Raw genomic sequence first — 26,514 nt, 5'->3', positions numbered from 1 at the left:
TGGGAGCCAAATTATGAAATGTCTCTGGAAGCAAGGATGAAGGGTTTGAGCTTTAGTGAAGTTGAAGGGGAGGTGAGGGGTGCAGAATTGTTGAGCTGCAGTTGCCTCCCCAACGACTATAGCCTTAGTTTCTTTGCTGCTTGATCATGACCTTTGTTGGCCTTTCTTGGTAACCTGCTCAAGGGTAGCACCTGTGATTTAGCTCTGTGTCACCTGCAAACTTGGCCCGAAGCAGGCTTTCAGCATGTGATAAAACTGGAACGCTGGCATGGCAATTCAGGGTCAATATGCAGGAGGAGTGTTGGCTGCTGCCTGGTGTGACCATCCCCCCACCCCACCCCACTCCACCCCCACCCCCTCTGGGGAGAGATGATCCTGCCTCTTTTTGCTGGGTTGTCTCTCCAGGAACTCTCCCAAGAGACACCACAAGGTGGCGCCGTTCCAACTGCAGCACTGAGTTGTGCTAAGATCCTTAAGGCTGGCAGCTGGTGAAGTGCCCATTCAAGAACGGTCCCAGGATGGTCTTCCTTTCAGCAATTCCTGAGACAGAATGAAGAGTCTGCGTGCAGCTATGAAACAGAAGGATCGACATACCCCAACCCCAATGATAGTGCCTCACCTATCCTTTCATTTGACAGGATCTCCTAGGTACCAGGTACAATGTTAGGCTCTTGGAAAAACCGCTGGACCAGACCAAGATACAGTCCTTGTCCTCAAGGAGCTCACCATCCTGTCCAAATCTTTCTTTACTGTCTTTCTTTTACACACACACACACACACACACACACACACACACATCTGTTCCCCAGGGGCAATCCCCTTGATCTGGGAAAGCATCTCCATGTGAAATCCACTCTTGGGGAGTTCTCATCGTGGCTCAGTGGAAACAAATCGGACTATGAACCATGAAGGTTTCAGGTTCAATCCCTGGCCTCACTCAGCGAGCGGGTTGAGGATCTGGCATTGCCGTCAGCTGTGGTGTAGGTCGCAGATGCAGCTCGGATCTGGTGTTGCTGAGGCTGTGATATAGGCTGGCAGCTGTAGCTCTGATTAGACCCCTAGCCTGGGAAACTCCATATGCTGTGGATGCTGCCCTAAAAAGCCAAAAAGAAAAAAAAGAGAAATCCACTCTTGGGCACTGCTCACCCTTTAAAATCTGGGTTTGTCCCTAGGCTTATTGCGTGGCCGCATTAGTGTGAGCCCTGCATGCTCCCTCCTGGGATGGCTCCTCTTGCGCTTCCACTGAGTTCTCTCACGAGCCCTTACCTAGTCTTTCTCCCAACCTCCCCATCATCCCCCACTACGCTGCCAGCCCTGGTAGCATTAGGGACCTCCCTAAAGTACAGCTGGTGAGTTAACATCCCAATACCCTAGAGCTCTGGAGGCTACAGGGACATGAAGGTCAGAAGGACAGAAGGGCCCTGTGAGACTCTGGTTCCACCAATCCAGAGATGAGGAGTTGGAGAGTCCAGAAAACCAAAGACCTCAGAAACATGCCCGTCTGTGGCTGGAGGGCTCTGCCAGCCAAATCTGCCTTCTTTTCTCGCCTGCTTTGGAGGGACCAGGCCATCTTCTAGCCGCAGGCAACTCCTTACTGGTTGGGAGGTGGAGCATTATGGGACATTGTCCTCTTTCCCATCATGCTCTAGTGCTCAACTTAGCCCTTGGCGGGTTTGGGAGAGGAGAGGAGGGAGGGTTGGTGCTGAGAGTGGGAGCCAGGCCCATCGAGGTCCCGGGAGAGTGAATGCCGCATTGTTGGCCAGGCCAGAGTCACAGATAATTACCTCAATTAGTGACAATGGGAGAGTAATAAATACAGGCTTAGTGTCTCCTACCCCACCAGGGCTCCGAAGATTAATCCAGGCTGACGGGCGGGCCCTGAAAGGCGTGATGGACAATTCATTAAACTCCCCAAATGCCGCACAACCTGGGCGTGAAGGCTGAGTTAGCCTCCTGGGGGCTGCGCCTTTGTCCCGATTGTGTGTCTCCGCCACAGCAGAGCCGGGCAGCCCCCAGAGAGCGGGGAGGTGAGTGGGGCTCCCCTAGCCGGGCCGGGCGGCGGGGGGATTAGGCCCCGGTCCGGCCCTGGTTGCCCTGGCACACCAGCCCGGCCGGGCTGGAATGTCCGTGGGGGGGAGCGGGCCGAGCGGAGGGGCGGGGCCGACAAGGTGGGGTAAGGGGGGCGCACAAAACCCGGGGCAGGAGGAGTTAATTAGACGCCAGCCGAGGAGGGCGAGGGGCCACAATAGGGCTGAGGGGCCGCCAGGGACGGCCCCTTCACTTCCGAGGATTAATAGGGAGGAGAGGGAAGGGAGGGGTTCAGCTCTGGGGGAGGAGAGCTGGGCGCTTCCCAGGGTGGCACTGCCCCCTCTTGCCCAGCTTCGTGCCTACCTGGCAAGTGGCTGGCAGGCAGGAGGCTCTGGCAGCCTGAGTAGGTGCCCCCAGCATCCCACAGAGTAGCTCTTTCTTCCGTGCATGGCACCTGCATTGGTAGGATGCTTGGGCAGCAGGGAGAGAAAGGACCCCCTCATTCGCTCACTTATCAGGGAGGTGGTGGGCACAGGAATGTTAGGGCCCGTTCTCAGTGTGCCCCCTCCCCACCCCACCCCTACCTACTCTGAGGCAGAACCAGGGGCCTGAAGCTTTGCCCTTCCTGATGAGGCTGCCAGATTAACGCCAAGAAGTCCATTGGTGGAGCTGGAGCTGGTGGGAGTGATGGGGGTAGGGGCTGCTGTGCACGGACACACAAACACACGCACGCGTGCATAGTCCGGTACAGGCAGAGAAGCTTGTGCACAGGGCCTGGCATTCACGCAGGCCCTCAGTTAATAATCTGTTGAGTGAATGAGTGTCTGGAGGAGGAGAAGTGGCGCTGGGCTGCACCATGACACAGAGCAAGTGGACCTGGGCCCTTTCATTCTGAGCTTCTAGCCATGGCCCAGGGAGGATGGGAACCCCGCCTCTGAGCAGATGAGCAAAGGTCCAGGAACAATCAGGTGCCGGTGGCTCCTGCCCTTTGCAAAGGGCAAACGACAAAAAAAAAAAAAAAAAAAAAAAGCAGTAGTCTCTTGGAAGCCCCACTTCCTCCCGGGCCCCAGGGAACAGGGCAGCCCTGGCTCCTCCCTAGGAGCCACCCCACCCTATCCCCTCCCAGGGGATGACAAGGGAGCGAGTTGGCGGCAGTTCCCTGGGCATATTTATAACCTGCTGCTCGCTCACCAGCGTCTGCTTTTAGCCCAGACGGGGGAGGGGGCAGGAGGGTGGTCTGTCTCATGCTGGGCGCCCCGGCCGGGTGTGGAAAGAGTGAGTAAGGCTGAGTGGTGGGCAGCTCTGCATGGATATTCCTGCTCACACCACAGCCAAACAGCTTATTTTCTCCTCATTTTGTTATTTTTCTCCCTCTGGCCTGGAGAGGAGGACTGAGCCAGCCTGAGGTGGGGGGGTGGGGGGTGGGGGTGCTAGACCCTGGGGTATTTGCAGCCCCACTGACAGGGTTTTTCCAGGGTGCGTGTGGCAGGGTGTGTGTGGTGCCGGCTTGCTGGCCCCCCGGGGACAGTGCAGGTTCAGTCCTCTCAGATTTTCCGTTCCCCCCCAGGATATTTCGGGACTAGTGTCTCCCTCCCTCATTGAAGCCAACCGTGTGTCTGGGGTCCCTGATAGTCTCAGGTCCCACCTGAAGATCAAGGTGGGCAGGAAGATGGACAGGGTGGATAGGGCAGCGCTGGGGCATCAGGTCCATTCCTGATAGCACCAGCCTATGGCCACCCCCCCAAGTTCACTCTGGGCCCTGGGACCTTTGTGAGGCCTCTCTCCAGCCCCGGCTGCTTTTCTGCCCAGGATTTACTTGCCCAGTGTGAGGATGGCACAGATGATCATAATAAATAATTAGCACCCGAGTTTCCGTGGTGGCACAATGATAACGAAACCTGACTAGCATCCATGAGGGTGTGGGTTCCATCCCTGGCCCTGCTCAGCAGGTAAAGGATCCAGTGTTGCTACAAGCAGTGTAGTTAGGTCACAGATGCAGCTCAGATCCCACGCTGCTGTGGCTGTGGCTGTGGTGTAGGCTGGTGGCTGCAGGTTCGATTTGACCCCTAGCCTGGGAAATTCCATAAGCTGCGGGTGCAGGCCCTAAACACACACACACACACACACACAAAGACAATAAAAGTTAACACTTACTTAGCGCTTTGTAAATCCCCATTTTTTTCTTACTGCGTGCCCCCTTGAGGGCCCAGCCCCATTTTGCCCTTCCTACCCCCTCCCCTGAAGTCCCAGTGCTTGGAAGAAAAGGGCCTCCATGCTGAGGACTTGAGTATAGGCTTCTGGCCTTAAACCTCCTGCAGGTGCCGAGGGCTTTACACTTCACTGAGCCTTTGCTGCACGGCCCCCATTATCCTGACAATGTCTGTTGATATGCTTGATTCCCTGGCCAGACTGTCAACTTCCCCAAGCAGGCTCCGGGGCTCCCGTATCACTGTATCCCCAGCATCTGGCACATCCCTGGCACAGAAGAGGTGTCAGCAAGTGTTCAGACGACCCGGGGTTTAATGTGCAGGATCTCATCTGAACCTCATCACCTTCCAGAAGAAAATGAAGGACCAATCACAAAGCAACTGAGGCTGAGACAGCACCAGATTTTTTGAATCAGAACAGGATTCATGGCTCCTCTTCTCCCGGCTCCTGTGTCAGCTCAGCCCTGAGCCCTCCAGCTTGCAGGCCAGAGAGCAGATATTGATTCTAGTTCTTAGGGTTAGGAGTTAGGCGAGAGTGGTCGGGGACAGTTAGGCAAGAGTGGTTGGGGACATTTAGGTGAGAATGGTTGGGTATAGCTTCCAACCCTTCGACTCCCCACCCTCCTGCTTCTCCCAGAAACTGGGTATTTTACAGCAGAGGCCCAAACTCTGTCTCCTGCCTCTGGTGGCCCATTAACTTCTTGCAGTGGGAGCTGGGGGAATCTAATAACTCGTTAGTTTATAGACTGGACCTTCTTTGCAAGGGCGTTCTTTGCCAGAAACCCAGGGCCTTCTACCCAAGATCAATAAGATTTCTCTTCCTCCCCCTCAGCTGCCCATCAGAGCTGAGCTGGTGCTAGCTTGTTGGATGGAGAGACAGGGAAAGGGATGTTGCTGCAGAGTTCAGCTGCTCCTGGCTCCACTCCCCTACCCCCACACATTTCCCAAAGGCCAACGGGGGTCAGAGTTCACGCATCCGGGGAGAGGTAGGAGGCCGCAACAACAGCAAAATGGTCTTGGGGAGGGGGGAGATTCTCCTGTAGGCTGGGGTCAGTTGCTACCCTGGGGCAAGGGTGGGGAGGTGCTTCCTAGCTCCTCCTGCTCTTCGGGTCCTCCCCCCCCCCCCCCCCGGGGGGAGAGTGTTAGGATTAGGGACAGGCATGAGAGCTTAGCAAGGGGTTAGGGTTTGTCTGAAGTTAGGTGAAAGCTAAGGTTAGACCTAGACCGAGGGAGAGGATTAGAGTTAGAGGTAGGTTTAGGGCTGTCGGCAGGATTAGTTCTCCCCTGTGAACACAGAGGTATCATCGTATCGGTGTTGTGAGTATAACAGAATCCTCGCTCTGGCTCTGTGTGGGAATGGCTAGCTTAAAGACTTGGTTATGGACCACACCTGGGTTTCCTTTTGGTTACATGGGTTTAAGTCCAGCCTCTATTTGGATTCAAATGCTTCTGCTCCTTCTCCCCCATCATTGTTTCTAAGCTTTTGGGTCCAGGAATAGAGCCCACTAACTGTTACCTGGATCCCACTGAGCCCAAGGTTTGGAAGCTGGGGTCCTAATAAGGCATAGCCTTGTCTTGGGGAAGGGAGTGGCTTCCCCATTGCCCAGCACCCTGACCACGGCTGGCCCAGAGAGGCTTTAGGGACCGAAAGCTCCACCCCAGGAACAGCAGCATCCTTTCTGTTTGGGTTTCTCTTTCTTCTTTGGTTTCTTTTCAGACCGCCATCATAGCTATCACTCAGTTGTAGCAATTTTCACAACAACTCTTCTACATAGGAAAGGCAGGTTCCAAGTTTGCTTATTTATTAATTCCCACTTAGCAAGGGAAGAAACCGAGGCAGTTATGGACCTGCCCGATCTCACACAACCAGTGGGTGTTCAAATAGGAAGGAGAACCTCGAGGGGTCTTTTGGCTCCTGACCGAGTTCTTCTGGAGACCTGGATCCCCAGTGGCATCATTAGGCTCATCCATGGGACAGACTCTCGGAGTCCTCTTCCAGGGACTCTGTATCCTATTTGTTTAAAGTAGGTAAGCAATAGTGTGTTCTGGATTCAAGGAAAAGCCACCAAGTCACTGATAAAAATAGAGATTTTATTCTGCAGAGGAAGATACTATATTGGTGGGGGCGAGAAGCCACTAATAGCTACAGTGGAAGGAAATACTGATTCCGGTAGGCAAAGGCATCTTGGAGAAATTGGGGAGAAATTGGGAGGGGTCAGAAAAGGCTGGAGGCGAAAGGAGAGAAGAATGGAGAGGGACTGGGTTGGGGCGGGAGTGGTCTCTGCAAACCAGGCTGGAACCCAGCACAATAAATAGTTTTATTTACAACAACCAAACTCGTGGCTTTGTATCCACGTTTCAGTGCAAATTATTTACACACTGATGAGGAGGCAGGACAGGAAGGGGTAGGAGGTGGCTGAGGGAGGCAAGGCTCGCAGCTGTTCAGTGGCTCCACGACAGAGGCTGGGAGAATGGGGATGTTTCTGCTGGGTCCCCCAACCTCATTTTCCACATCACCACAGCTGCTCTTTCGCCCTGGCACCTCCCCATTCAGCTGTAGGTGGGGAGGAGAAAGGCCCTGATGCCCAGGTGTGTGTTTAGGGTCTGCACCCTTGGCAGGAGAATGGGACGGGCATGTGGGGACCAGGAGAAAACAGGCGGTAAAGGAGAGGGAGAGGCAGGGAGGAGGCGCGTTGGAGGAGGCAGAGCCACACGTCAGGAGCTGACTCTGATGGGGGAGGGGACGAATCCTTCTCTCACCTCCTGGCCAAGTAGGGGGGGGCAGTGCAACAAGGGGTCTCCCGCGGAGAGGGAGGGAGGTAGGTCCGGGGGCAGGTCAATCAGGATGGCTAGAGGGTTCATGCCGCCCCAGGCAAGTGGTTTCAGGAGTCCCCAGGTAGGAGGAGGTGGGAGAGAAATGATCGGATACATAGGAATCGCGGAGTGTGGCTGGAGCGACTGGGTGGGTGCGGATCCAGGTCTTATGTGCCAGCGAACCTGTTTGGGGGTGGGCTTGAGGAGAATGCTCCTAAGGCGAGTCCGCGCAGCGCCTCACAGGCACTCGTGCAGTACGCGCGTGTGCGTGCAGTTGCGGCAGCTGACGTGGCAGCACCAGTGGAAGGTGCAGTTGCAGCGCTCGGTGACGCGCTGCGTGCGCGTGCGGTGGCCCCGGCCACAGCAGAGCAGCTCGCAGCCGTCCAGCGCGGGCGACGAGCTGTTGCAGGCGCGCCCCGCCGTGCCCGCTGTACCCAGGCGCCCGCTGTATGTGCAGAAGTTGGGCGATTTCTCGAAGTAGACAAGGTCGTGGGGGGAGGGAGGCTTGTGCGCTGGGTCCTCGGGCTCAAGGCGCAGCAGTTCCGCTCGCGAGGCGCGGTTGCTGCCGCGGTTGCCGTAGAGGACGCGCGAGGCACCGTCGAAGCGGTCGCGCAGCACGTCGCCGACGGCGCGCAGCGTGGGCAGCCGCATCCAGCACGTGCGCACAGTGCACGAACCGGACATACCGTGGCACTTGCACTCCTGGCGCATCTCGGAGAACACGGTCTGGAGGAAAAAACGGGAAGAAAGGGTGTCTTGGGGCACCGTCAGAGCCAGAGCCACCTTCCCGGATACCGCCCCCTCCCGGACATCGTCGGGACCTCAGCAAAGGCCCAGGCCTAGCCGAGCTCAGAGCAAGGGAAGCGGGGAAACGTCCCACAGAGATTTGGACATCAGGCCCAATTCTGCTCCACCCGGAGAATCTGCTCTGCCTCCTGTACGGTGGAGGAGCCTGTACAATGGAGGAGCTGTAAGCAGTACAGTCAAAGGGTTGCGTGACTCCCAACCTCTTCGCTCTCAGTCACTGTCGCTTCCATTCTCTGGCGTCCTTCCAAGCCTCTGCTTCTACTCCCCGCTCCGCCCCCACCGTGCCCTCGTCTGCTTCCTTACCCTAAGTCCTGGCCGTATCACCCACCGTAACTTCCCAAGTTCGAGGTTAGCCTCTGTGCAGGGACTCCAAGATCCCTGCTTCTCCGCTGCGGATGCGGAGACAGACCCTGAATCCCGCTCACCGTGCGGCCTGCCTCGTTGTTGTGAAGGTTCATGAGGAAGCGCAGGTCCCGCCCCTTCTCCCCGGAATCCACAAACTCCCGGCCAAAGAGGCGGCCGAAGTCGATGTTGTCACTGCAGCCCCCCCAGTGCCAGTCGGGGCCCCCAGGGCCGCGCCGCCTATAGTCGCATGTGCAGGACTCGATGGAGCCCTCGGAGCAGGAGCGCGCCACCGAATGGGTGACCCCGGCCGAGGTGATGGCGAAGATAAATGCTGTTTCCCGACAGCCTGTTGGGGAAGGGAGCGGGATCAGCAAGGGGACACGCAGGGTAGAGTCCGCACCTTGACTGGAAGGCTTGGGACCCTTGAGTCCCACGCCCTGGACTCCTTAGGGTCCTGAGAGCCCGACGCCTGAGCTGTGGGGTAAACTGGTCTCACAGAGAAAGCACGTGCGTGAGCACGCAACCACGTCCACGCTGGTAATTCCCGCGTTACTGAGACTCAGGGCGCATTTTGGCTCCTAGGTGGAAATGGGGCAGGTCCAGAGGAAAAAGCAAAAAGAGGGGAGCGAAAGAGTTCTGCACCGCCAAGACTTCTCCGCAACCCAAACTTTCGGCCCACGTCAGCGATGCAAGCTAGGCTGGAGGCAAGACCCACGTCCGCAGAGAGCAGCTTCCCAGGCGCCTTTGAGAGGGGCTGGGGGAAAGCGGTGGCTAGCGGAGTCCACGACTCAGAACTCCGTTTTTCTGGGGCAGTGGCTTAGAAAAGTAAGCTTCGTGCCCGCGGTGCACGGCTTGGAAGCGCCCGGTAGAAGGAGCCTTGGCCCAGAGCTAGCGTTGTCATGAAGCTCTTGGAGGGCTGATCTTATGACCCTGCAGGCTCCCCGGACATCTTCCCTGCACTTGCCCGCCCATGCCCTGGGGGTGACCCCGCGTTCCTCTGGTTCCGGAAGCGTTGCCTTCCTGGGTACCCACCTCGGTTGACGATCTTGCCGAAGAGGTGGGGCCCTGAAGCCGTGGGACAATTCCAGCGGCGGTTCCGGAACTGCCACTTGCACTCTCGCACAGCGCTCTGCAGCCCACCGCTCACACTGTGCAGGATCCCCGGGTTCTGGCGGATCAGCCGCCGCTGTTTGCGGCTCAGCAGCTGCAGGCTGGGCTCGAGTACCAGTTGCAGACTCTTGGAATCGGTTAGTAGGTTCGTTGAGGAGGCTACGTTCACGATGCCCCTGGTGAGACGCATGATAGGAGCGCAAGCTCTGGAAGGGGACCTGCACCCTAACCAGAAAGGTCACGCCTACTCTGTCCTCTTCCTGGGGCTATTTGCCGACGAGAGCGGTGGAAGATCAATACTAAGGTAATGACTCTGCACTCCCCGGCTCACTAGTTTGAAGGGACTGGGCGCCCAGACTGGTGCTGCCAGGAGTCTTAGGGCTGCTTGGCGCCCTGCTCCCTGGGGGCTGGACAGCGGAGGAACAGGGGAACCGGGAGACTAGATGTTCACCTTGGCTCTCAGAGCCTGCTTCTGGGCAGCCTGGCAGAGGAAATCCTGGCCTGCTGTCCATGCCCACCCAAGGCGTGAAATGCCTGGGAGTTCCACCCTCTTGGCTCATTTCTGAGCTCATGCCTGCCCCTTCTCTTCCCAAGGCTGGGAAACCTGTGGTGTGACCACCGCCGTGAGGCTTGGTTTTGGGCTCATGGAAGAAGGGCGGTGCTAGATGGGGGTGGGCTCCCTGCCTGGAATACCGTGTGCTACCGGGCGAACCATTCACCCCATTTAGGCAGAGCTGGGTTCTCTGGAGCAGCTGCGCTCCAGAGCGCCCCTCGGTGTCTTCAAGGGAAGTCAGAGCGCTGGAGGGAGCCTGTCTGCGGACGGATCCCAGAGCGTGGGAGCTGAATGGGGCTGGCCCCTGGCTCTGTGCCCCGAGACAAGTGGCGACCCCGCACCAGCTCACTTACCACCATCGGCCACTGCTGTTGGCGGCCAGGGCTGCAGGCAGAGCGGCCAGCGCCAGCAACAGCGTAGCAGAAACCCAGCCAGGCAGCAGCGCCCAGTGCCCCATGGCCTGCCCGGCCTTGCCCGCTCTGTGCTGCAGTTGGGGCGGCTTTGGCTGCTGCCCGTGGCGGTGGGACAGGACGCGGCGGTGGCGGCAGTGGCGAGAGTTCGCAGTCTGGCTCTAACAGCCCTGGGGGCGGGCGACGGGCTGCATGGCTCGCGGTCCCAGCTGGTGGGCTGAGGCAGCCACGGCGAGCGGCACCGCCTCTTATAGTTGCGGCTCTGGCTGGAGTGACGATAGGAGGCTGCCCCGCCGGGCCGCACTGTGGCACCAGGGCGCACCGGTCAGGGGCGCAGACAATGGGCAGCGAGCGGGGCCGTGGCTCCCGCCCGTCTGAGCCGAGAGCTGAAGGGCTGGCCGTCGGGGCTCACCCCCGCCCCCTGCCCAGTGGCTCCCGCCTCCGGGCCTGCACTGGCCGCCGACCCCTCCCCTTGGGACGCCCTCCCACGCGCGCGCCTGCCTCACTCCTCTCCGCGTCTGGAGCCCGTCGGGGACCAGCGTCCACCAGGGGGCGCGGCGACAATGTGCTGCGGGTACAAACTACCACCCGCTTCGCTGCCCGGCCGCGGGGCTGTGTCCTCGACGTCACCCCGGGCCCCGCCGGCGTCCCTTCTCTCCCCCATTGTGAGTGGAAGAAGGAAAGCTGTGGTTCTGGGGCACAGGAGCCTCCCCGCCCAGGAACCTCGACGGCTGGGCAGGGAAGGAAAAGGGGGAGACTGGGGGTGGGGGTGGGGCTGCGGTCAGGGAAACCCCAGGGGTGGGTTGCGGGGGTGGGGGGTGGGGTGGGGGGAAACCGACCAAACAGAGCCCGACCTTGGAGAGAGACCTGAGGCAGCTGCAGTTTCTGCTTATGGGCCAGAAGGAGTGCACAAGGGGCTGTCTGTGTGTGTGTGCGTGTAAGTATGTGCGTGAGTGTGTTCTGAGGGCACACACTCGTGTGTGTCTTCATATACAAAAACTCCCCATTCTGAGGAAGGGTGTTAGGAACCTTTCCCAAGAATCTTGGACTTTAGCTCAGGTCAGAAGGTCTGGAATTGTGTGTGGAGATGAGTGGATGGGTGGGTAAGTCGGAGATTAAATATGTATATGTGTGTCACTGTCACCCTGTGTATCTTGCGTCATCCTATGGTGTGTCATCCTGTGGTGTGTGTCAACCTGTGTGTCACTGCTGGATGGGGGCTAAGCCTGTAGCCAAGGCGGTCCCTAGATGGATGAGGCCTGGAGTGGGGGAGTCTCTGAGGACTGGGCTCAGAGATGAAGGACAGTGGAGGAGAAGTCAGGTGTGCATATGGACGGGCTGGGAAGAGCAGGGCTGCAGGCTAAACTGAACCCAGAATGGAGACCTTGTACCTCCAAGTGACTGCTGCTTTTTCAATTTTCCTGCCAAGTTTCTGTCTTCTCCCCCCAGACTCTGTCTCTCTTCACTGCCACCAGGCTGAGATACCTAGATCACCTGTGAGCATCTCGCCCTCTGTACACCTTTCTGTTCCCAGCTTCAAGGCCACCTTGGCCTCCTTTTGAAAAAGTGGCTGCTGTTCCCTTTGTGGGGCATAGGGGGCACTGCCAGCCCGGTTATCCTGCCCCACCATCATAAGCAGGTGGACCCTAGAAGGAGGATGCTCTCCTTTACGTCTCACCCCCTTCTCCATGTTACAGAGGAAAAACTGGATTAGATGGTTGTCCAAGGGCCACACAGCTAATAAGTGAATAAATGGTGGAGTCAGGTTAAAACCCAGACTGTTCTGACTCAAAGCCCATGCTCTTTCTGTCTTACTTGCTGCTTGTAAGTGTGCAGCAGTAGGAGGCTGAGGGCGCCGCCTGAAATTGATAATGGTCTTTAGGATCTCCCTGCCTTCTTTTTCAATCCTCTCTCCTGCCTTTAGGATGTGGTTTTGTTTTGCTTTGGTTTGTTTGTTTTGCTTTTTGGGGGTTTTTTTTGGCTGTGGCCTTGATGTGGGAATCTCAGTTCCCAGACCAGGGGTCGAACCTGGGCCATGGCGGTGAAAGCACCGAGTTCCAACCGCTAGATCACCAGGGAACTCCCTAGGATGCTTTTTGACTGAGTAATGTACCCAGGCCAGATCCTAAAGAGTTCCAGTCCCAGAAGTGACCAGGCCTCCCCTCCAATGCAAGGAAATCTCTCTGAGGAATAAATGCCTGATAACTTTCATTAATCTTCCTGAGGCACTTGAATTTTAAATGAGATGCATATTAACCCAAATGAAGCCTGATGGAGGTTATTTTTGAGGGAATATCTTTCCCAGAGCCTTTGCCCCATCCAGTGTACCTGGCCCCTCCTCCAGGGAGTTGACCCTGAGGGACAAGGTATACTGGCCCAGCATCCTCCACGTGGCCAAAAGCCAGCAGTCTCTGCAGAGGCCACCCAGTATGGATGACTCAAGCAAACAGACAGTATGCCATGGACAGTTTGTCCTTTGTCCCTTAGGAGTTTCTTCCCACTGTGGCCCTTGGTCACATCTTTTGGTTTGATGGGTTGATAAAATCCCATGGCAGAGCGAGTTGGGCAGTAAGTCAGGGCAGTACCGCCTGTGGCCACTGGTGACAAGCAGAGGTAGGAAGAGAGGAAAGAAGGATTCAGTTTCCTTTGTTCCACCATTCCACCCACCAGGAATAGTGTGGAGGAGTGGGAGGGCTCTAGGACTGGTCGCAGTCTGTATGACTTGGCCCAAATGTCTATCCGGATCAAATCGTCACTGTATCAGTCAGTTGTTCTCTCTTTCTTTCCTGCATCATCAGTTTACTCCTCTACTGGACTATTCCCCTCTGCATGCAAATCTGCTGGAATGTCTCCCATCGGAAACCCCCCCAAAAACTCTCTTTGAATTCATATTATCAGGCAAGATTGCCCCATTTCTCTTCTGTCTTTTACTGCAAATTCAAGAGGGTTGGATTAATCACCAGTGCCAGTTTTGTTTTTTTATTCTCTTTACACCGCCCTCATCACAACTTTAAAGCTACTACATCTCCTTATCACAGTCATCCATGACCTATCTTTCACTCTGCAGTCAAATCTCAGTTCTCATTCTTTTTTTTTTTTTTTTTTTTGTCTTTTTGCTATTTCTTTGGGCCGCTCCCGCGGCATATGGAGGTTCCCAGGCTAGGGGTCGAATCGGAGCTGTAGCCACTGGCCTACGCCAGAGCCACAGCAATGCGGGATCCGAGCCGCGTCTGCAACCTACACCACAGCTCACGGCAACGCTGGATCGTTAACCCACTGAGCAAGGGCAGGGACCGAACCCGCAACCTCATGGTTCCTAGTCGGATTCGTTGACCACTGCGCCACGATGGGAACTCCTCAGTTCTCATTCTAACAAACCGATGGGAACTCCTCAGTTCTCATTCTAACAAACGTTTTAGAAACAGCAGACGAAGTTGAACATGCCCTCCTTGGAGTGTTCTTACTGGATTTCTGGAACGCCATTCCTACCTCCCTGGCTGCTCACCTCCTCAGTGTTTTTATCTGGCTCCACCTTTGTACACAATTTCGACATGACTCATTGGCATGCACCCCAGTTCATTCCGGGGCTTCTTCACAGTCTACATTCATTCCTTTGGTGAACTATCTGGTCTCATGCTCCCTAACCCTTTCTCTGGCCCTGAACCCTGGACTTGCACATCTAATACTTGAATAAACATCTCAAAATGTACCATGTCCAAAACCGAGCTCCTCATTCTTCCCTTGCACTTGATCTTTTTTTCCAGTCATCTCCATCTCGGTAAATGGCAATTCCATCCTTTCATTTGCTTAGGACAAGAATCTTAGAGCCATCCTTGACTCATCTGTTTTCTTTTACTCCATGTCAGTTTTTTTTTTCTTTTTTAGGCCCTCGCCTGTGGCATATGGAAGCTCCCAGGCAAGGGGTCAAATCGGAGCTGCAGCTGCCGGCCTCCACCACAGCCACAGCCACATCAGATCCAAGCTGCATCTGTGATGTACACCACAGCTCATGGCAATGCTGGATCCTTAACCCACTGAGCAAGGCCATGGATCGAAGCTACATGCTCATGGACACTAGTCGGGTTCCCACAATGGGAACTCCTATGCTATGTCAGTTTTGAAAATCCTGCCCTATGTTTTCAAAATATACGTAGAATCTGATCCCTTCTTACCATTCCACTTGTACAACCCTGGTCAGAGTCACCATCACCTCTCTCCCCTACTACTGCAGTAGCCTCCTAATGGCTCTCCCTGCCTGCATCCTTGCCCTCCTGTAGTCTGTTTTCCACACAGAGGCCATCTTTCTAAAACAAAGTCAGATCATTTTATTTTATTCTCAGAATTTTCCAGTGATTCCCTGTCTCATGCAAAATGAAGATGTTGCCTACAAGGCCCTATATAATCTGACCCTGCTCCCCCTGTGACCTCTGTTGCCTGCCACTCTCTCCTCCTTGGGTCTCTCGCTCCAGCCACACTGGCCTCCTTGCTAACTCCTTGAATGTACCGAGTGTACGTCTCAGGATCTTTGCACCTGCTTTTCCATCTTCTGGAATGCCCTTCCTTGGCTATCGCCATGGGTTTGCTCCTTCGCATCCCTTTTCCTCCCCCTATGGAAAATGGAAGTTCACCACCTAGCTCTCTTTACCCTGCTTGATTTTTCTATCACTTTTGACCATGGATAACTTTAAAGGATTAAAGTAGAAAATCAGTAGCAAACCACCCCCCTTGAAATAGGAATAGGAGAGAGAGCTGTCAGAGGGGAAAGAGGCTTTACCTTGATGGGGTCTGCGGAGGAGTCAGGGGAACCGGGGCTGAGAGTTTGTGGGCCGAGTAGCCTACCTTCCTTTGAAGCACCAGCAGGTGGCACTACCTCCTTAGGCTTGGACGGCGTCAGCCTCTGGTAGAGAAAGGAGCAAAGTTCTGCTGTGGATAATCCCACAGATTTGTTGGGGCCAACTGCTGAATGTGGGGGGGTTCCTGAGAGCATCGGAGTCGGGCCGCGAGCTCTTTGGTGCCTCCGGGTGGTGGCCTGTGGTGCTGCAGCAGAAGGCGTGAGAGGCGGAGGGTGGGCAGCGGCAGCTGAGCTCACCGCCGCCGCGGGCGCATCCATCCCTCCAGGGCCTATAATTTGGGTTCCCCGGGCCTGGCCGCCCCTATCAGCGGCTCAGCAATAGATGAGTCACCCGGGACCCCGGGCCAAGGCAAACACAGGGGGAGGAGGGGGAGGAGGTTCTCGAGGCTGCACTCAGCTTTAGCCTCCGCCTCAGTTGCTTGATCCCCCAATCTCCAGGGGCCCCCACTCTTTTCTTTGACCCCCACCCTATGGGGCCCCAGTGTTCCTCTCAGATTGCTCTCCCTACACCCTGCATCCTCATCATGGGAAGGTAGCCCCTACTCTTCCCGTTGAGGGGGAAGGGGGACCAGCTTGCTCCCATCCCCTCCCTGAAGTAATGACAGCCCCTCACTTTCCCCCTGCTGTCACGGCCCCAACCCTTGTCAAGGTCTCTCTGGTTCCCGCCCCTCCCCTTTCCTGGAGCTGGCCGCGTGCTTGGGGTATTAGGCAATGGGTGTGTACCCGCAGCCCTCTCCAGGCCCCGCCTGCCCCACCACCCTCCAGCCGCCTGTGGGTCAGCGCTCAAGTCCAGCCGGTCGGGCTGAGGGCACTGGGGGCCAGCTCAGGCCACCCAGTCTGCCTGCCTGTGGCCTCCTGTCTCAGAGTCGGGCTTCTTCAGGGAGAGGGAACAGGGGTATGGGGCCCTTGGGTTTGGGTCGGGCCAGCTTGGAGAGCTCTGGGGTCACTAGGAAGTTGGAATCTGTGGTGATAGTAGTTCTGACCCTGGCCCTTCCTTGACACCTGACTATATTGCAGCCTGACAAGGGTAGAATCAGAAGGAACAATCTGAGACCTGAGGGAGACCTCGAAGACACATGAGGAAGTACACATGTCCAAGAGGGCCCCGTGGGAGAAGAGGGGCCTAGGAAACCTCTTCCCCCTCCTCCAGGGACCTATGAAAAGTCCCAGGCTGATATGCAGGGAGAAGGACAAGGACACTGGTGAGAATCTCTGAATCCAGGTGTCAGGACAAAAGCTACTGAGATTGGGTGCAGATCCTGGTGGCCTCAAAAGCCACACTTGGTCTGCTTCTGGGTCCCAAAACAGGAAGGAAGGACAGGAGCTTTAGGATTCCTTCTTCCACTCCTCTCTCCCCTAGATGTGGGGAAGCTGTCCAGTGTCAGGAGCCATGGCCCTATCACCTCCCCAGCCTGCTTGAGGCCTGGCACATTAAGGCGATGGATAAATATCCCTTTCAAATAAACAGATGAAAGTTACTAATCTCTCTCAGATGGCTTTGCCCTCTAGACTGCAGTGCCCCCTGCAGCACGGGGCAGGACCTGCAGCCACACACGCGGGAGGCCGGCTGCCCAGCAGAGCTGCATGGCCATTACCAAGGAAGAGATGACTGTGGCTGTGGGTTTCAGCGCCGTGGCTCTGCTTCCCTGGGGGGCCTGTCTCTGAGTCAACGTGCCAGCCTTGGGCGCGCGGGGCCAGTCGTGCCTTGGGTTGCGGTCTGGCAGGGGCGGGGGGGGGGGCGGCTGGGAAGCCTGGGGCCCCTCTCTGGCAAAAATAGCCCACAGTGGTTAGAGCTGGGAGGGTGAGTCAGGCAGGAGTGCAGTGGCGCCTAACCCCTTCGCTGCCACTGGAGCTCCCTAAGGTGGTTTGCCTCTGTCTGCACAACTCAAGATCAGCCTCTTTCCCGGGCTGTCCTGCAGCTGGGCTCAGTTCGGGTGCCCAAGGCCCTCCTCATTCCAGGTGAAGCAAGTCTTCGAGTCAGGAGCCGCAATATGGGCCACCCAGAGTGCAGACCCAGGATCCTCAGAAGGGCAGGAGACCTCTGCTGGCAAGGATGCCTGTAAGCCAAGGGAAGCGTAAGGGCAGGCTGAAAATCCCTGGGGCTACCCGAGCTTCTGCCAGGGCCAAACTCTGAGACCAGAGCTGACCCCTCCCAAGGGGCAGGCATAGAGTTCGGAAGTGGGCGGAAGCCAAACCACCCAGAAGGGCGCTACTCCTGCCGGCTCCCATTGCCCTGCAGTGCGCTCTCCCGGAGGGCTCTCTACGCCTGACTGTCCAGCATCGGAAGTCCGTTCTCAGCTCCATCTTCATCTTGTCGAAGGCACCTTCCAGCCATCCAGCTATCAGTGGGGAAACTGCAGCCAGGAGAAATGACCACTTGGGACCAGGGTCCTGGCTCCCCAGTCTGGGTCACTGCACCCTCCTCCTTGCAGCCTTGGGGACCCCAGAGCAGGTGAGTGGAACGCCGGCCACCTCCCCCTTGAGTGGGGCCAAGCCTGAACCCAGGCGTCGGGGGAGAGGGTGTGTGTGTACGCTGGGAGGGGGAGCGGCTGGGCTCCCCGGGTCAAGGAGGGGGGAAGTGCGAGGCGAGGGGGTGGGGATGCCCCGGGCTCGGGGAGGGGCCGCAGCTCTGTCAGCCGCGGCAGAGCCGCCGGTGAGCTCGGCACGGGTAGAGCCGGAGCCCCCGGTTCTTTGCCTGCCCGCTCGCTAGCTTTCTCGATCACTCCGTCCCTTCCTCCCTCCCTTCCTCCCGGCGGCCGCGGCGGCGCTGGGGAAGCGGCGAAGAGGAGTGGCCCTGCCCTGGAAGAATGCGGCTCTGCCGAGGGGGCAGAACCCGACGCAGTCTCCCCACTGTTTGAACAGCCTGATCCCAGGCGACCCAACCGCGCCGGTGGCGGAGTCCGCGCCAGAGCAGCTGGAGGTAATCGGAACCGGGAGAGCAAGGAAGGCAGGGAGGCGCTGCACGGGGACGAGACAGGCACACTGGTAGTCAGACAGATAGACACGCATCCGCCCACAGGGGCACAGAGATGCAGAGAGAACCAGGGATATTGCCAGAGAGAAGGACACAGCAAATAAAGGAGTGGCCCCAGATTTGGAGGGCCCTGAACTGAGAGCAAAGGACTGGGCACTGAGACTGGGAACCTGGTCGGGACCAGATGGGCTATGCTAGGAGGAGGGAGACATGTAGTTAGGAAAGGTAGCGGACAAGAAAGGGACTCATCTTGTGCCACAGTCCCTTTCAGGAGGGAGCTAGCTCCCCTTCCTGCCTTTGTCACACCTGGAGCTTCCCCTCACTTCCTGCTGGGATGGAAGAGGGCAGAGCAGGGTGGGGAGCCCATACCTCCTCCCTTTTCAGAGAAGCCGCTGGCCCTGGAGGGCAGCTGGAGGCAACCCTCCCCCACCCTACCGGCTATGGGTGCTGGACCCCCTCCCAATGCTGCCCCTTAGCCCTGTGATCTCGTGAAGCTGTGTTGGGCCGGGGGAGGCCAGTCTTAGGACCCTTGGAAAGGGAATGGTGGGCAAGGTAATGGAGAGCTGTTGATGAGTCTATGCATCTCTTTGCAGGTGAGTGTGCGTCTGTGCCTGGCATTGTGTCTGGCTGGGTCAGGCTCCAGGGCACTGGCATAAGTCCCAGCTTCTGGGCCGGGACTCTTCCTCCAGGGCCCAGGTGCTCTGGAATCAAGAGGTGATCCTTATTGTTTTGCTTGGGGTGGGGATGAGAAGGGTCGGTGGGGTGGCCCTGGTGAGTGAGGAGCCCGAAGTTGGGCATCCTTCAGTTGCCCATGCAAGCCACCCTATTCCGGAGCCCTCCTTGTCTCCCTGTTCCGCAGGCCCTGATCGATCTGCCCAACCGGGGCCTTCGGGCCCGGGATTCGACATGCGGAAGGAGCCCGGGCCGCGGCCTCCGCCCTCGGGCCTCGCGGGTCTCCTGTTCCTGGCGTTGTGCAGTCGGTGAGCAGTTCCACGTGTCCCGGCCCACGAGAGGAAGCCCAGAGCTAGAGTCGGGGCGGGAGGAGTCAGAGAGGGCGCGAGGCCTGGACCCCAGACCCTGAAATGACTTCTCCGTCCGTCCCCAGGGCCCTAAGCAATGAGATTCTGGGCCTGAAGCTGCCCGGCGAGCCGCCGCTGACCGCCAACACCGTCTGCTTGACGCTGTCGGGCCTGAGCAAGCGGCAGTTAGGCCTGTGCCTGCGCAGCCCCGACGTGACGGCGTCTGCGCTTCAGGGCCTGCACATCGCCGTCCACGAGTGTCAGCACCAGCTGCGCGACCAGCGCTGGAACTGCTCCGCGCTCGAGGGCGGCGGCCGCCTGCCGCACCACAGCGCCATCCTCAAGCGCGGTGAGCCTGAGCGGGCGGGTCCGCGCCGCCGCCGGGGCTGGGGGGCGGGGGGCAGGCCGAGGCGAGCGGAGGCGGGAAGGGACGAGCTCGCGACTCCGGGAGGGGCATCTCCGGGAATTCCCCCCGCAGCCGCGCGGAGCTGGGTCTGGCCGCCCGTCTGGGGCCCCAGCGCTTCTGCCTTCCACCTGCGCGCTGCCGGCAAGGCAGCCGAGTCCCCGCTCCCCTACCCCAGGGCCCCCCTTTCCTGCCTCAGCCCGGCTCGGCTCGATCTGGGCTACACCTGTGAGCAAGAGATGCCCCCAGCCCTGGAAGCTTCAGATGCCCCCCTTCCCTCCCCCAATTTTCTGCCCCTCCCTCTCCAAGGAACAAGCCCAGGCTGGTGTCCCCAGAGCCTCAGCGGGGGTGGGGTGACGCCCCCAACCGTTTAAGGGTTAAACCTACTCGCCTAATTACTGGGGTTCCCAGGAGCAGAAGCTGGGAACAAAGACCCTGATGGCTTTGAAGCCGGGGAGCATCCCCCTCCTCTGTGCTGTGGGGGCCCCAGGTGGCTCTCACCTGAGCAGGTGAGGAAGGGCTGGAAGGGTGGAGAACAGGTCACTGCGGATCCGGGAGGGGAGGCTTGTCTGGGGGCCGGGTCTAGGAGGCGTCCCTGTCTCTTGGTAGGCCATGCCTGTGTTTACTCCCAAGAGGCATAAACACCCATCTCAGGCTCAGCTCAAAGGTGGGGGCAATACTTTGGGGACTACGGGGTTAATAGGCAGCTGCCATCTGCGGGGGAATTCCCAAGACTTGTGCAAACAGCTTCACCCCTGGAGGGCTGGGGTTGGGGGATCAGGAGGCTGGGCCAGGAGCCCTGCATCCTGGGATGGGAGAGGCCTGGCCCCTCAGGAGGTGCTGTCTCTCGTCCTCTCAGGGCTCCAGAAAGCCCCTGCCTAAAAGGAAGTGAGCGACACCGCCCCCCTTCTCCAGAGGGCCTGGTGTAGGGGAAGGCTTTGATGCCCAAATGAGAAGCATGACTATCTAAGCCTGGGAAAGACTTGTCATCCTGAGCCTCTGTGACCCCCAAAGCAAAACAAAGAAGCCAACATTTTAAGAGGGCCTTAGGGAGAATCACCCGCACCTCTCTCTCCCTCCCAGCGTTTTATAGAGTAATAGCAGGTTAGGATAAACATGAAGGGCAGTCGTAACGGGCAAATATAAAACCAGAAACTGGAAAGAGGAAGCACAGCTCCAGCGCTTTTGGGATGTTGGGTAGGTGGGTTAAAAGACTGATTAAAATAATCTTGAATTACAACAAAACAAAACAAGACAAAACGCAAAACCAAAGGCCTCTGCTTCCACCCCACCTGCAGAGCTGGGGGATTTCTAAAGCTTTCAGATGTAGAACTCAGTGAACACATCTTCAAAGACCTCAGGGACTCTCTCTCTTAGTCATCTCCCAACCCCAGGGGTCTTTTCCTCTAGACTAGCTCTTTTATCTACATCTGGAAATCCCAGACTTAAAGAGGGATCATCTCAGCCCATCGCTCCCTTCCTAGATGAGGAAACTGAGGCTCTGTGCATTTGGTTCCCTTTCTTCTCCTTTAACTTGCTCCCGAAGTACTCAGCAGGGTCGGGAGTCAGGCTTTTCTGGAATTGGAGGGTGGCTGTATAATACTTTTGACCTCCTTACTGTCCAGGCTCCAGGGCGTTCCCCTACCATCACCTCCTTTTCATCCCCAGGTTTCCGAGAGAGCGCTTTTTCCTTCTCCATGCTGGCTGCTGGGGTCATGCACGCGGTAGCCACCGCCTGCAGCCTGGGCAAGCTGGTGAGCTGCGGCTGCGGCTGGAAGGGCAGTGGTGAGCAGGATCGGCTGAGGGCCAAACTGCTACAGCTGCAGGCACTGTCCCGAGGCAAGAGTTTTCCCCACTCCCTGCCCAGCCCAGGCCCTGGCTCAAGCCCCAGCCCCGGCCCCCAGGACACGTGGGAATGGGGTGGCTGTAACCATGACATGGACTTTGGAGAGAAGTTCTCTCGGGATTTCTTGGATTCCAGGGAAGCTCCCCGGGACATCCAGGCACGAATGCGAATCCACAACAACAGGGTGGGGCGTCAGGTATGTGTGTGTGACTTGTCCTGGGTCCCCCTAGCTTTTGAGGCCTGGCCAGATTTGGGGAGGCACAGCAGAGTAAAAGGATGAGATGGGGTGGGTGATTGTCACTCACCAGCTCGGTGGCCTGGAGCAGAGCAAGTCACTTAACCTCAGTTTTGCATCTGTGAAAAGTTTAATGATACCTACTTTACAATGTCGTTAAGAATGAGCTAGGTCTTCTGAGACGGCCCACACTTTGTCAATCTCTCAGTAAATCTACTTATCATAAATAAATAAGTAAATAATACATAAATAAAATGGGTGTGCCAGCAAATAGAGCACCCGGCATAGTGCCTAGTCCTTGGCAGGTTTTCATTACGTGGCAGCTTTTTTTTTTCCGTTTAATTTATTTTTTTATTTTTTAGGGGTGTACCTGCGGCATGTGGAGGTTCCCAGGCTAGGGGTGGAATTGGAGCTGTAGCCGCTGGCCTATGCCACAGCCATAGCGACTCGGGATCCGAGCCACATCTGTGACCTACACCACAGCTCATGGCAACACCCAATCTTTAACCCACTGAGGGAGGCCAAGGATTGAACTCACATCCTCATGGATCCTAGTTGGGTTCGTTAACTGCTGAGTTCGTTAACTGCTGAGCCAGGAAGGGAACTCCTACATGGCAGCTTTTCTTTTTTTTTTCTTTTTTGGCTGCAACTGAGGCATGCGGAAGTTCCCTATCGGCCCTGCGTCATGGAAGCGACAATGCCAGATCCTTAACCCACTAAGCCACCAGGGAACTCCATGGTAGTAGCTATTATAGTAGCTGCCTTCCCTATAGAACTTAGGGGTGCTCCGGGCTAGGCTTCTCAGTTTAGCAGTGCTCCTTCTGGAAAGAGCACTGGACTGGGAGTCAGGACAACTAGAACTGAGTCCTGTGGCCTGCTAGTTACCAGCTGTCTCTGTCACCAGCTAGTGGTTGAAGATGGGCAAATTACGCTCTGCTCTGGTTTCAGTTCTACAGCCATAAAATGAGGGAGTTAGGCTATTAGCCAGTCTTGAAGTACCATTTTTCTTCTGATATTCCATTGTCATTCTTGCTTCTGTTTGTCCCTCTGTGCTCTCTGTTCCCTCCTGTCTCCTGTGCCTCCGTGCTTGGTCCACTTGCTGCCTTCCCCGTCACCTCTGATGCGCCAGGTGGTAACTGAAAATCTGAAGCGGAAATGCAAGTGCCATGGCACGTCAGGCAGCTGCCAGTTCAAGACGTGCTGGAGGGCAGCCCCGGAGTTCCGGGCCGTGGGGACAGCCTTGAGGGAGCGGCTGGGCCGGGCCATCTTCATTGATACCCACAACCGTAACTCCGGAGCCTTCCAACCCCGCCTTCGTCCCCGGCGCCTTTCAGGAGAGCTGGTCTACTTTGAGAAGTCTCCCGACTTCTGTGAGCGAGACCCCAGCGTGGGCTCCCCGGGCACGCGGGGCCGGGCCTGCAACAAGACCAGCCGCCTGCTGGATGGTTGTGGCAGCCTGTGCTGTGGCCGTGGGCACAACGTGCTGCGGCAGACACGAGTTGAGCGCTGTCATTGCCGCTTCCACTGGTGCTGCTACGTGCTGTGTGATGAGTGCAAGGTCACAGAGTGGGTCAATGTGTGTAAGTGAGGTCAGCCCCGCGGTAGGGCTGGGGAAAGGGAGGGGCACCTTTGCAGCCTTTCGCTCTGACTTCTGTCCACGGGTCAATCTTGGCCTCTGGAAGCTCAAAGTGTTGACCTGACCTGGAAACAGCTTTGGAGATGGTGGGGGTCAGGGGGAGTCTGTGTCCTCTCCCCGACAATAAGGAGGACCTGGAGGGGAGCTGTCACTCTCTTCTGCTCCTTAACACACCTGAATGGACTAAGCTGAACTGAACCGTAAGGCCCCTCTCTACCCAACCCTGGAGTCCCTTTAACTCTGCTTCATATTCCTTTTGGCTGGGGGGGGGTCCCTAGAGTTTGACCACTCTTTTCCTTTGAGGAAAATAGCCCCCAGGCTTCATGTGGAGCCATAAGACCTGTATCCAGACAGAGACTACTCACTCCGATTTGCTATCTTCAAACTCCTCTCCTGCAGCCTGGGCTGCAGAGTAGTGGGAGCAATGGGAGACAGAGAGGTTTTTCTTAGGGAAGGGGCAGAGTGCAGGGCACTCCAAAACCCAGAAAGTTTCCTGTACAGGCCCTTAGGGAAGCTGTACCCCCCCATTCAGATGTTAAAGGGGACCCTCCAAAGGAAGAGCTGTACCTAAGAGTCTCTGAGCCTCTTTTTCTTTCTTCGGCAGGAGGGGTGGGGATGGATAATTTATTGTACTGAGACTTGTTCTTAGTTCTTGTTTTGTAACAAAAATAAATTAAGTTACTGGACCTGTGAATGCAGATGGTGATATTCCTGCCTGCACTTGGAATCCTGATCCTGGCTTCTTTTCCAGGTGACTTCTAGCCTCCCACAGTCAATGACTTTATTTGTGAACATCGTACCTGGTTCTACAAAGGATTTGAAATGGTCTTCAGTTGACTTAGTTGGCAACTTTGAGTGTGAAAAATCGGAGTGGGGCGAGGGGACTTTAAGTTGAGGAGCTAGAGATGTAAGCAAAGGCCCTACTTACTCTCTCTGAGCCTCACTTCCAGTGTTTGCCTAAAACAGAGGTTCACTTTTTTTTTTGTTTGTTTTTCCTGTAAAGGACTTGCCAGCAGATACATTAGACTTTCAGGATTTGTCGAAACTAATCAGCTCTGCCATAATTACTCAACTCTGCTGCTGCAGATCAAAAGCAGCTGTAGACCATACATAAACAAATAGGCATGGCTATGTCTCCAATAAAACTTAATTCACAAAAATGGACTGCAAGACCAGACTGTTTTGACCCCTGCCCTACATCATGAGGTCATCTCTAGTCTGTGGTTTTCAGGTCCTGAAGAGGTCTCAACATTGAACCTGGACCCAAAAGAGCAAGTGCTTTTCTCTCTGGCTCAAATCAGAGAAGTTGGGGATAGATAGAAGATAATGGGAAACACATATAAAGAATTCCTGGAGTTCCCGCCGTGGTGCAGTGGTTAACGAATCCGATTAGGAACCATGAGGTTGCGGGTTCGATTCCCGGCCTTGCTCAGTGGGTTAAAGATCTGGCGTTGCCATGAGCTGTGGTGTAGGTTGCAGATGTGGCTTGGATCCTGCATTGCTGTGGCTGTGGTGTAGGCTGGCAGCTATAGCTCCAATTAGACCCCTAGCCTGGGAACCTCCATACGCCGTGGGTGCGGCCCTAGAAAAGACAAAAAAAAAAAAAAAGAATTCCTGTGCCTAAAACTGGAGCTTTTTGCTCTGAAAACAAGCAAAACCAGCATGATCTCCCATTGAATTATTTGCAAATGTATTTTGTCCTTATTCAGAGTTCTCCTGCATTTACTCTTAGTGAAATAATTTATCTTTTAGGAGATAACCATAACTAGGGAAAACAGAGTTTCCTCTATTCAACTCCAATTTCTTTCTATTCCTAGCCTAGGATCTTGGAAAAGAAATAATTATTTTTCAATTCAGAAAAGGCATATGCATCACAAATTTAGAACTTTGTAAACAACAGAATATGTATGGAGTTGCAAAATGCTGACCCTATCAGGTCATCTCCTTGGTGTGGGTGTGGGTGTAGAAATACTCCTTCTCACTCTTCTAGGCAGTAGCTATATCTGCTACCCCAATTACCCTCAAAATCAGGTGAAATAATGGTAGCATCAGGAGAGCAAGGACAGGAAAGAGTATTGGATTAGGGCAGTACTTCATGGCAAAACTTTATGTCCTGAATTCTCACTTGTGCACTGAGAATTCTTGGTTTGGCAATTTGATGGAGGCAGGACCTTAGGTTCTGACTGAGCCCAGTGTGTGTAGAAGCTAGTGGGAGAGAGAGGGATACAGCTAGAGGAGACAAGGGATATGAGAGAGAATAATGAAAAGGAATATCTAGAATGGGAATTTCTCACACTCAGGAGGAGGTAGGAGAATCCCCAATGAAATCACAGCAGGAATATCTCAGTTTTTCCCCTCATTTCCTTCCTCTCTGCTCTCTCTGGCTCCCTCTCTCTTTCTAGCTTTCTCTCTTCTTTCGTCAGACACACTCTGTGGCAAACTTAAGCCCCAAACCACAACCTTGAGAAATTCCAAATGGATTTTGTCAGCAAGGCCAACACCCCCTCCCCACCCCTGCTCCCGGCACACGCGCTGGGCTCAGGCCCAGGCCTGGGGTCAGTGACGGGAGTGGGAGTGTGCAACCCACAGAGCGGGTGGCTAAAATTTCAGCTTTTACTGAGCTCCAGTGGCAGCCAGAGGGAGGGAGAAAGACTGAGGAACTGTAAGTCAGGCTTCTTGGCTTCCTTCAGCTCTGGCCCAGCTCTTCTCCCCTTAGCCTTTCAAGTAGCAGGGAAGCTGGAGGGTGGCTGGCTCATTGCCAGTTGGGAAGCACCCCTCCTGTCTGTGCTCCTGTTTGCTCCGTGGGAAGCACCCAGTAATGCTGCAACAGACACTTTCCTCTCCAGACTCCAAAAGAATCAGGGACAGAAGGGCCTCGAGATTCTCCAGGTTCCATTCATCAGTTCTGACTCAAATACCATGGTACTGACGGCTAACCATATTCGACCGTTACCATTCCATCCTTCCGTCACACTTGGGACCCAACCTTGAGAAGATCTGAGGTCTTCAGAAGGAACACTGACAGGTGTCACGTCCTGTTGGAGTTCCACAAGGCAATGCTGGTACTGCTGAGACACTAGCAAGGGCCGTTGCAAAGCCTTCATTTTGGTGATCAGTGTGTGGGCATAATCTGGTGGGGTGTGCCTAGAAGATTCTAGAGAAAGGGATGGAAAGAGTAAGCATGTGGAGGTATCAAAGGGCCCACTCTAGGAGTCTCTAATCACCCTGGAGGAGTCTTCTGCCATTTAAAACACAGAGCTTAGGAGGGAAAAGGC

The 26,514-nt window shown here is 56.0% G+C and overlaps 2 protein-coding genes across 11 annotated transcripts; one reads left to right on the top strand and one right to left on the bottom strand.

The window, feature by feature from the left end:
- The first annotated feature begins 1,970 nt into the window (after positions 1-1,970).
- WNT10B (Wnt family member 10B) lies at positions 1,971-23,933 on the top strand. Of its 10 annotated transcripts, none has more exons than XM_085024358.1 (9): positions 1,971-2,027; positions 16,144-16,328; positions 17,086-17,185; positions 17,366-17,578; positions 17,837-18,046; positions 18,960-19,080; positions 19,206-19,468; positions 21,191-21,564; positions 22,733-23,933. In XM_085024358.1, exons 6-9 carry the CDS (start codon positions 19,007-19,009, stop codon positions 23,189-23,191), a joined length of 1,170 nt encoding a protein of 389 aa, XP_084880484.1. In that variant the 5' UTR covers positions 1,971-2,027; positions 16,144-16,328; positions 17,086-17,185; positions 17,366-17,578; positions 17,837-18,046; positions 18,960-19,006; the 3' UTR covers positions 23,192-23,933.
- WNT1 (Wnt family member 1) lies at positions 6,308-10,701 on the bottom strand. The gene is made up of 4 exons (XM_003126100.6): positions 10,218-10,701; positions 9,234-9,487; positions 8,282-8,547; positions 6,308-7,775 (listed from the first exon to the last, which is right to left on the bottom strand). Exons 1-4 carry the CDS (start codon positions 10,319-10,321, stop codon positions 7,287-7,289), a joined length of 1,113 nt encoding a protein of 370 aa, XP_003126148.1. The 5' UTR covers positions 10,322-10,701; the 3' UTR covers positions 6,308-7,286.
- Positions 23,934-26,514: the final 2,581 nt, after the last annotated feature.

The sequence above is a fragment of the Sus scrofa genome, chromosome 5 (assembly GCF_054392235.1).
Source record: "Sus scrofa isolate SSC_HxYL_T2T_F1_AM1 chromosome 5, Sscrofa_HxYL_maternal_Yorkshire_Landrace_v2.0, whole genome shotgun sequence".
Taxonomy (NCBI): domain Eukaryota; kingdom Metazoa; phylum Chordata; class Mammalia; order Artiodactyla; family Suidae; genus Sus; species Sus scrofa.
Note: the sequence above shows the minus strand (reverse complement) of the source record. Positions and strands in the feature narration are given on the sequence as shown.